The following is an 11,233-nucleotide window of genomic DNA, read 5'->3' as shown; positions in this document are numbered from 1 at the left end:
CTGGACTATAAATAGAGGGCAGAAGAACCTCTTAAAGAGGGGCTGGGCTCTCCATGATCCACAAACAGTGAAAATAATGGAAGAACTCCATGAAAGAGAGACTGAGCCTATACAAAGAGAGGGAGATTTCATCTTCGACGATGGATGAAGGAGACAACTTGATTGTAATTTCCTGAACCTCTCCAAGGAGAGGTAGGGCAAATTTCAATAATCAATAAAACCTCCCAAACATTGTTTCCATTCGATCTTCTATTTTTATGATTCTGTCTTTCGATCTTCATCTATATTGATTGATTTGCTTAAAAAGTGTTAAACAACTTTTGAGTCAAACAGGTACAATAATCACCATAGATGATTCTTACATCAAGATAATAATAGTATAATACACATTATTCTACCAAATACAGTAATATAATTAAATATGTACACATTTATTAATATAATTGGATCATGATTCTTTAGTATGAAATATTCTTGGTGCTTTGTCTATCATATAATGTTGTTTTGTTAAGTTCCGGCATTTGCAAAGACTGCTCTATTTCACTGCCTTGACTTATCAAAGCAGCCACAGATCCTACAAAAGCTGCATTCATATAAGTCGTGGGTTCAGAATGAGAGTAGTCTGATCTCGAATCAGCAAACTGGTCGCCGGAATTTGGCCCGCCTACGATCGCGCCGACGTGTGTGTTTGGATTGGGATTGTTAGAATTATACCATGAGCTATAGCCATCGTTACACCCCACCCTAGTTGGATGATTATATATTGAAGGGATTGATGAAGCTCTGTGGTGGAGCTGTGTTGGGTATTTGCTCCCAAAACCAACCATATATGACATCTTAAGTGGATTGTTTCCGAGTATGTAGTCTACCTGAAAAACTAAATAGTTTGAATTTAGGAAAGATATACTGAATAGCCACCGTAAAAATGATAGCCAAAAAATATATAAAGTTTATATATTTTTTGTATATATATATACATTATGTATGTTATATACAAAAATTATACAAATTTTATACATTTTTTTGACTACTAGATGTAAATAGTTTCTGGCGCATGCTAAAAGTGATAATAATACCCCTTGAGTTATGCACTTATACAATCAGGTCACTTCAAAAATACTTCTTCTGTTTCATTTTGTGTGAACCTTTTGGACTACGAGGGTCAAAGTGACTAATTTTTTCTATAAATTCGGACACGAAATTTTAAAATAGAATTTACATATTAAAAATACTGCATAAAAAGTACTGTAAATCACAACAGTTAAGAATATAAAATATTAAAAAATATTTACAATAAAAAGTGATTAAAAAAATCTTATTTGAGTCCCAAATATTAATAAGTTCACATAAATTGAAATTGAGGGACTAACAATAGGGGCAGAGCCACAATGTTGTTTACGAGTCGGCTGAACCCATTACCTTTTGTAATGAATATGTCCAAATTATTACTTTAAAATCCACTAACTTAAAAGTATTATAATCTCGAACCCATAAGGTTAAAATCCTAACTCCACACCTCTGAATAACAACATGATTTCTATATTAATAAGCAATGATTGGAGACCTATAATATTGGTTAATGATTAATCTATTATAGCAAGTTAAATAAAAATTCATTATACTTGACCTGTGATTTTGCAAAGGCTTTGATATTGGAGGTGGAAAAAGTAACTGAACCACATGTAACTCCCCCTTTTCCAGCTGTTTCAAGGACTTTAGAGTACATAAATAGTACCATGGTGGCACCAGTCACATATTGCAAATTGCTACTGTCTCTAGTATATAAAAGTCCACCTGCAAATTATAACATTGTAGCAGAAAGTATTAGAATATTATTTATAAATCCTTATTCAAATACATATATCAAGTTTATTGAAGAAAAAAAGTATGATTTTAAACTATGAATTACCAGGGGTGGTCTTAATTTGTATTGAGCTACTTCCTGGCATCAATGCACAAACAAATGAATCAGCACCATTTTTGAACTTTTCCAAATTGCTCTTCCCATTGAGGAACTCCTGATGATAATTAAGAATGTTAAATATGTACTCGGTAACTGAGCGTACACAGTGCAAATATATTTGTACACTATCTGTAAGTGCCGTTTAACTTGTGATCAGTGACGGATCCAGGATTTTAAAATCGTGGGTGTTCACTATAAAAATTCTGAAAGAAGAGGAAAAAAGAGTTTAGTTATGGATGCTCACTCAATATTTATCTAAATATTTTTGTAATTACCTATACAAATTTACAAAATCTTGTCAAAGTTAATGGGTGCTTGAGCACCCAAAATCAGTATGTAGATCCGCCACTGCTTGTGATAACGAATTAGTTACCATTTTACCAGGTTACTAATTTATGTTTACATCGAGATTTAGTACTTCTAGTTATTTTATGAGTAACTTGATCGAATAAATATTTTTTTCACTATTAGTGAAATTAAATTTAATGTATTAAGAAATACGTACTAGGAAGTCAAATGTGTGGGTTGGACTGATTTTGGACCGGTCAAAATGGACTGAGTCAATAAATTAACCCGCTCGAAAGTTACTTGGACTGAGATGAATTGAGTCAAGATGGACTAAAATTTGGGTCATAGCTCCATCCGTCCAACTCTTATCAAGCTTTAATTAATGTGTGTTGTTTTCTTATGAATTATTTAATTATCAAAAAAACTTTTTTTTCTTCTTTTGTTATAGTCATGTATAATATATCAAAGAAAAAAAAATTATTTTAAAGATTTTTTGCAAAATTACTCATGAGTCACTTTTAGCTAAAAATCAGGTCAGCTTTAGATGGACTACGATGAGTTGGGTCAAGATGGACTGAGTTCAATAAATGGGCGGATCAATGACCGGCCTGAACTTGAGCGGATTTGACAGATTAAATAGGTTTGGACTCAAAATGTCACCCTGACAACTACAATATTGATCTTGAGCGCCATGTAGTATAGTAATATAAAGGATTAACCTTAGCTAGTAAAGTTTGAGCTCCAGCAAATTTGTTATCCCAACTGAATTCAGTGGCAACCTGACTCCAGCCTTGATTGCTTGAAGCATAGTTTAAATAGTTGTTTCCTCCACCAGCTTTGTATAGCCAAGCAGCAGCCCACAACAATTCATCCTTTGAAAATTATTGAAAACACTAATTAAAATTGTGATTGGAAAAAAGAACTAATTATGCCTAAATTATTGAAATTAATTACCTGATAACCTGAGTAAGAACAGTAGAAAGGGCAAGAAGCTTGGTAAGATCCTCTATACTTGTCAGCAAACGCAAATAGCTGTGTACGGAACGAGGAAACGAGAATTTTGAGAGTCAAATGAGCAAGTTAAGTTACGTTTAGGCATGTTGAATTAATAATTGATTGTGTTATATACGTCCAAAGTTTGCTTGGGTCAAGGATGAGCGAGTCAGGCTACAAAAATGGATCACAACTCAACTCGTCCAACTCATTGTTATTATTCATTTATTTGTTTCTTTTTTTATAATTTATTTTAAAATTAAATTGATAAAAGCTTTTTCTTTTACATATTATGACTATATCAAACAAATCAATTTGGGCTACATATTCAAAACCAAATTGACACAAACTTTTAAATGGGCTAACTTGAGTTCTATGCCCAAAATGACTCTCCAATGAATATAGAGCAAAGATCGCTTTTAGACCGCGGCCGAAACTATTTATATTCGATAGCAGTAAAAGTGTATAAAATTTATATATATTTTATATAACATATATATACACACACAAAAAAACATTTTTGGCTATTATTTTAAGCTCAGCTATACAGTGTCATTTTTTCATTAATATATATATGCCCAATACATACCGCCCAAGTATGTGCGGCTTATATTTTTATGGGCCAAATTTGACACCTATAACAAAAAAGAATCTTTACACAAATAGTCAGTCATATTCATTGTTTATTTTTTCTAGCTATATATATAGATTATACATTGATTATACATAATTATACATATATAATACATAAATTATGCATATATTATACCTCCACCGGCTTTTTTTTAGTTTAAGTAATTGGGTGGGCGGCTATTTGGATTACTTCTTCTAAATATTGATTAGATGAAGATGGGAAGGGCAAAAATAGGAGATAATTACTACTTAGTAGAAATATCAAAGTAATCTAAACTGATTAGAGTTTCCTTACAGATTTTGATCTTCGTAATAATTTGGTAGAATAGTTGGAATCTATTTTCTGGAAAACAATTGATGCTGAGGCAAAAGCAGCTGCTACTTCAGCTGCAACCTCTGATCCTGGAGAATTGGAAGTTATCTTGTATAGTGTTCGAGGTGTATCCATATCTTCAGGTCTCTCCCAACACTGGTGATCTACATTTCCATCTCCAACCTGTGCATATAATATTTTTGTTCATATAAATTACATAATTAAATCCTTATTTATTCTAATTTTAGATATAATGAAGATTATAATCATTGCAGACCAAAACAGTAAATAAATGCGTCTCTTCTCTAATAGCTTAATTTTTATACGACGCGATTGGTCATATAACAAATAATTCAATATGGTATTGTAGCAGACAAAAGTTTTGGCTGGCGGTTGGACATAGATTTGGTTGAAACTTGAAAAATGAGTTTTCGAAGTTATATTGAAAAATAATTTTTGAAAGTTGAAATTGTAATGGACATGCATTTTATTTGAAAAAAAATAATTAAAGTTTTATGAGTGGAAGAAAAAATTTCACCCAAAAACTGTCCTCGGTCCTGAACCAGTTTTTGGGAACTTGAAAAAATTTTCAATTTTTTTTTTTTTCAAAAAATGATCATGTTCTATGAACAAACATAGGTTTCGAACACTTATTTTCAAAAAAAAACCACCAAAATCTGTGGCCAAACGGGTCCTTAGATTCAGGTCTCACTCTCATTGTCATCCGTTGTGGGAAAAATTCCGCACACTTAGACCATTAAAAAGAGGCAGGACACACATTTGAGAGGTCGTATTGTAGACCTAAAATAAATAAACAATTGCGTTTCATCTTTATTAATTTAATTTTTTTGATAAAGGGTATTCGTAATTCGACAATAACCATGTTATATATGTTCCAGCACAAGGGAGTGGGATGAATATGGTCCTTCTATACCCTTAACTAAAAATGTCAGGTTCGATACCTATCGAAAAAATCATGATAGGAAGCATTTCTCGACATTTGTGCAATGCGAATACAAAATAGTCGAATAAGTGAATTCTAAATACCAAATGATTAAAAAAAAAAAAAAAAAAGCATACGATAGGGTCGGGTTTTTTACCTGAGTATAGAGAGTGGTACTTGAAGTATGAGCTCGGATTAGGAAATTTGTGCCCCAACGAATTGCACGTTGGAGGTGGACAAGTTGGTTTGATGAAGAGATTTCTGTTGGATACTCAACTGTAGCCCAACTCAACAAGGTTAAAGAAAATGCCATAGGCCATCCAAATTTCACGTTGTCACCAGCATCATAGTAGCCTCCAATCAAATTCACCTAATAAAATAGATTAATGGATTGAACAAAAATTCTTTTCATAAGACAAATCGAGAATATTGTATGCAGTAAGTTCGGTGCAGTAAGCTCCCGCTATACGCGGGTCCAAAGAAGGGCCAGCCGGACCACAAGGGTCTATTGTATGCAGCCTTACCTTGCATTTCTACAAGAGGCTGTTTCTACGGCTTGAACACGTGACCTCCTATGGCTATATATGAAACTCATACATGTTCAATCTTGCCGTCGATGAGTGCAGAATCTCCTCTCCATTTGACTCTTTGAGAAACTGGCAATTTTCCTGAACGTTGTCCTTCAAAAAATAAGATAGCTTTACCAATTGCATCTTTGTAATCAGAAGCTGTGAAGCTGGCTGCTAACTTATTATCATTATTCTTTTCAGCTAAAGCAATTATTGGACCAGCCAAAATGCAAAATAATATAACCACCCAAATAGTTGAACAGGCCATTAGTTATAAGGTTTAGGATTTATTTGATCTTCAGTAATATGTTAGAGTTTGGTCATGTTGTTGGTAGTATTTATAGGGATATGAGATAGTAACGAAATTGACAGTTAAAAAAGAAGCGCAATATCTGGGGCACACCCATTAAGTAATGTTGGGAAGTTAGAGAACTACGCCACGTGAGAATGATACGTGTGGGTTGAGGAGATATTAACATAGAACTGTATAAATTAAAATTATATCCTTAAGATTTTGATTACTAGAAAATATATTTAGCATAAGATACAGAACTTGATTTCACCTAAGGGCTCAACAACAAAAAAAAGTTACTTGTGGGAATTTTTCAACACCAACAAAAAATTAAAGAATTTGGTTTTTGAGAGGCTTGCAGTGAGATTTGAAATCTTGATTATTTTACTTCCATGTTGCAATATGTAACCAACTCATCTAAAAATTTAAACGGTTAAAAAGTCACATTTTTTAGTTTCTTAATTATAGTATATCTCAACACCAAAAATATAGACATCGAAATTTTAAAGGATCAAGCTAAATCCTAAATTCAAAATACTAGAAGACTCTTGATTCCTAGGAGTCTATCAGGATTTCTTGGAGATTACTCTACTCTAAACCCTAACACACAGTTATATATAAAGGAATATATATTCCCTTTAAGAGACGTCTCAAAAATTCAATAAATTCTCGGGATATTCGCAAAGGGATAAAGTTATAAAATAATATCGCGACCAATAGATGTTCTTCTTGATAATCAAATACTTGAAGAAGAATATACATATAATGATTGACTTTCATGGAGATCAAATAATCCAGAGAGGTCCGTATCATCCTACGTTCGAAAATACGCTAGCCGATCCAGCCCTCGAATCACGGAGAACAATTCGGAGAAAGAATCAATGGATAAACAGAGTTGTAATACCTGCAATGTTTATCATTAAAATCAATCACTTTATTCTTTTGTGATTGCAGTTTATTTTTCGTACGTTGAAAATTTATTGCAAACAACATCATATAACCGGATCGTAGCATAACATACAGTTCAACAAATTAAATATGGTTAATAACATAAATAAGAAATTAACATGAAGAGGTTAGGCTTCATGTTCCATATGATACGTATTCACATTCATATGTGAGTTAATACTACTTTCTAAAAACCATATAAGCAAAAGCAACAAGCCATATGATTTATGATTACTTGGCTGTCACTCATGGATTTACAAGGTAATAGCATAAGAAATTGTACTTTAAAAAGAAACACAATTAATGAGTCCGTTAACATGAGGGACTGCAATTTCCTTTTCTTTGCCTTGTATACGATAAGTTGATAACTTTCCCACAACGTATAGGAAATCATTACTTGGAAGTTGCAATCTTTGAAATTGCATATATATATATATATATATATATATGACATGACTTGTTTGTTGTGGAATGTAGATTGATAGCGTAAAGAGCTATATATGGAGTGAGATGTCGAACCCACTCCTTAGCGTCATAGTCCTCACAATTACAAACTTTACTTCCTACAAATGAAGGCTATGCTTTCTGTATGGGTCAATTTTGTGCAAAGCATGCACGTATAAGATGTAATCTTTACTAGTCCAACATTACCTACCTAACAAAAGGTAAAAATTGCATGGGCGCTCTATTTGCTTGCCCCCATTTAACATATACTCATATTTTTAAACTTATTTAACCTATACCCTAGTTTTGACAACTTCAGATCCTGCGACCTATGCGCTCCTTTCTTCCTCCTCTTCTTTTCCTCTTCTTCTTTTCTCTCTCAAACATGTTATCCTGTAAGTTACACATGTTATCATTTCTGGAAATTGGACAAAGCAACATATCAAGAAGAAAGAAAGACTCGCCACTGCCTCTCAAACATCAATACATCCCAACACAAAGTACGCAAATAATAAAACAAGAGTTTATTGTCAAAACTTGAAGAAGCATCAACTGAAGTTTGGGATTGCAGGGCCAAACTTCAGACATTACCAGGTTAATTTTTTTCTGAAGTTTGCAACTATCATGCCAGGAAAAATTATCTGAAGTTCAAATATAACAAGCTGAATTTGTCTGAAGTTCGCACTACAATCTAAACAACTTCAGACTAATTTATCTGAAGTTTGCACTACAAACTGAAGAACTTCAGATTAATTTCTCTAAAGTTCGCACTACGAACTGAAGTTTTTGATTGCTTTTGCAAGTCAGGCCAAACTTCAGACGAAGATATCTGAAGTTTTACTTTGAGAAGGTCAAACTTCAGGCAAAAAATTCTTAAGTTCAAATTTCAGACATAAATTCTTGCTACTTCAGGCCCCGTATGTCTGAAGTTACCCGAAAAGTAGGTACTCTTGCAATTTTTTTTTTTTTGCAAAACGCGTATAAGTTAAATTGTGACCCAAAAACTGCGTATAGATGCAAATCCCCCCAACAAAAGAGGATCCCAAAATTTGTCGTGTTGAGATGGTGTTTTTATATGGTTTTGGACAATTCTAACTCATGAGCTAGAGTTGAGTTAGGTCCAAGAGTGAGGCCTATTCCAATTCTTGGTTTACCCAATATTGGACCCCATATCATATTATATCACAATCACATGTTGCACTCAAAAATTTTACTTAAAACTTTTGGGAAATTACATGGTAAAAACATAGAAGAGGCAAAGTGGCCGAATGATGAAATTAATGGGTGAACGCCTAGACATTACCAAAAAGGAAAAGAGAAAGATGTTACTAAATCGAATAATGAACTAGAACGAACGATAAGTATTTCCCTTTAATGAGAACCGGAAGAATTATGTTTACATACCTATCTAAACTTCGATCTATGAAATTCCCATATTATATGATTATGCTGGAGTAAATAACTTGTATGTGCTATACTAATGATGATAGGTTATAATTGCATATTTTAGTCGCTTATTACACTCGAATTTACTGCATTTTAATTGAGTTTGCGCTTTAATCGCTAGTGTTTTGCACTAAATGTGTGTTTTATGCCTTGTAGGTGTGGTTCCGAGCTATATAGATGTTATGGAATGAATTTAAATGATTTGAAGCTTTGAAGTCTGAGTAAAAGCTCAAGGAATTAATCCGGGATCGTGTTCGGGGGTCAAATTTGATAATTAAGTACGAACGAAGACTTAAGGAGGCATATTGCTCACTGTCTAGTAAAATAGACATAACTTTTTGCTCAGAACTCCATTTGGGCTCCACAATATGTGGTTGCAAAGCTAATTCAAGGGGCTACAACTTTCATGTTTTACGTTTTTCCAAATTCCAAACGGAACAGGGAGAAAAACGCGGTCGAAACCGCGACCGCGGAATTGACCGCGGCAGAAATCAGAGAGCTTGTCAGGCCGCGGTCCTACCGCGTTTTGACCGCGGCCGCGCCCCCTCCAGGCGTCAAAAAGAAGTCCTATTTCGCCCGGGACAAGTTTTATTTCGGCCCTACACTATTCCAACTTGTATAAAAGGGGTCCTAAACCTATTTTGAAGAGGAGGGGAAATATTTTGGACACAAATTAGACCTAAGGAGGCGGAGAGACACTACTTTAGGGTTAGACAACACCCTTGGAGGCAAAAACACATTGGGAGCAAGGCGGAGAATTCTTCTACGAGTTTTTTCCTTCCTCTTCCTATTTTTTATTGTTGGTTATGACTTTTAGTATTGTAGTTTTACATACTATTATGAATAGCTAATTTGTTATCTAGAGTTTTGATAGAACCTTTTGTAGGATAAATTCTTGTTATGTTTTTATATAATTGAGCCATAGCTTTTCTCTATTTGTTCAACTGCGTTTATGTTCTGGTTGATTGAAGAGCTCTCAATTAGCTGTGCCTATTTAGTATGCATAACTTGGGAGAGAGTGCATATTTAGGTAATTGTTGAACAACACCACTCCCAGAGTATATGAGGGATCAATAACCGAGGGTTTAAAGGTGGGATTAGGGATAACGAAGCCTTGGGTGTGATCTGAAGTGAGCTGTATTAGAAGCCAGCTAGCGTAGCTCGGGAGAGTGCGTCTAGTAAATTGTCGTAATTACTCGGGAGAGAGTTATGGTAATAAGAGTGCTCATGATCGGTAGAGAATACTTAGGCGAAATTATAGAAGACATAGCGGGAAGGATTCCGACAATAGGGTAAATCATAACTCTAGACCTCCTTAATCTTTTCTCTAACCCTCAGTATCGTTAGTTGTTAATTTACTATTTTAATTTGTTAGTTAATTAGTTAAACACAAGAATCTTAATATCTATAAGTTAGGAATTGTTCAAGCTTGTCTTCTTGGTGATAGTGAACAGCTGTAGCTAAACCTTAGTTCTCTGTGGTATTCGACTCCGGACTTGTAAACCGGATTATATTTGCAACGACCGCATTGTCCTTTTTATAAGGCATAGTTGGGCGTGATCAACTAACAATAGGGAAAAGATAAAATGGTAAGTTGGACGACGGTTATGGTTAAACAAATTAATTAATATTGTTGATCATCAATTACTAAGCTTCTTATTGATTAAAAAAAAAGTATAAATAGCTGCAGGACGAAGATAGCGAGGGGAAATGGGGAATGGTATGGAGTTGAACAAATTTCCACGTTGCTTCCTTTGCTTGTTTGATTTAGCTTTCATCTTCCTCTGGATTTTTGTGAATTATCCAATATTATTTTCTTTCAAACTGCATCTATCCCAAGAAGATTTGATAAACGAAAATGCATTGGACAAACTTAGTCTCAACGACTTTTTTGATACTAATTAAGTAGTAAAGTATGAAAAAAAGAATCATGGATCTATACATATTAATTCTAGAAAAAGTAGCTTACTGGATTTTAGATAAATTATTTGTGCATATTAAGTGATTTTTTAAATACAAATATAAATTCTAGCCAAAACTATTGGGGCCTGCCGAATCTGTAAATAGAGTCGTAGCTCCGCCCCTGCATGTTGCTTCTTTCATTCAATACCGCTAGATGTAACAGTTAAGATATCTAAATCTGCATCATCTGAGCTCTCCTGGTCAATTTTATTACGTTAACAGAAATCTTACTTTTTTGAAGCGAAAAAAAAGTATGAGAAAATACGAGTAATTAAAATTGAGAATTATGGTCGCGAATAATTGCGTAAATATTGAAATGGTCACTTTATGGGTCATTTTTTAATTATCCATTGATTTAACAAAAGCACCATAATTGACCAGATAAAGTCTGGTAAAAATGCTGAGGGTAGCATTAATTAGGCGAAGGTAGTTTGCATGG

The 11,233-nt window shown here is 33.8% G+C and overlaps 1 protein-coding gene across 1 annotated transcript; it reads right to left on the bottom strand.

Annotated features, from left to right (window-relative positions):
* Positions 1–241: 241 nt before the first annotated feature.
* On the bottom strand, positions 242–6,022 carry LOC109206284 (endoglucanase 18-like). The gene is made up of 8 exons (XM_019369095.1): positions 5,731–6,022; positions 5,291–5,503; positions 4,173–4,373; positions 3,206–3,283; positions 2,971–3,123; positions 1,910–2,018; positions 1,628–1,794; positions 242–869 (listed from the first exon to the last, which is right to left on the bottom strand). Exons 1-8 carry the CDS (start codon positions 5,968–5,970, stop codon positions 459–461), a joined length of 1,572 nt encoding a protein of 523 aa, XP_019224640.1. The 5' UTR covers positions 5,971–6,022; the 3' UTR covers positions 242–458.
* Between the last annotated feature and the right edge of the window lie 5,211 nt (positions 6,023–11,233).

The sequence above is a fragment of the Nicotiana attenuata genome, unplaced genomic scaffold (assembly GCF_001879085.1).
Source record: "Nicotiana attenuata strain UT unplaced genomic scaffold, NIATTr2, whole genome shotgun sequence".
Lineage (NCBI taxonomy): Eukaryota > Viridiplantae > Streptophyta > Magnoliopsida > Solanales > Solanaceae > Nicotiana > Nicotiana attenuata.
Note: the sequence above shows the minus strand (reverse complement) of the source record. Positions and strands in the feature narration are given on the sequence as shown.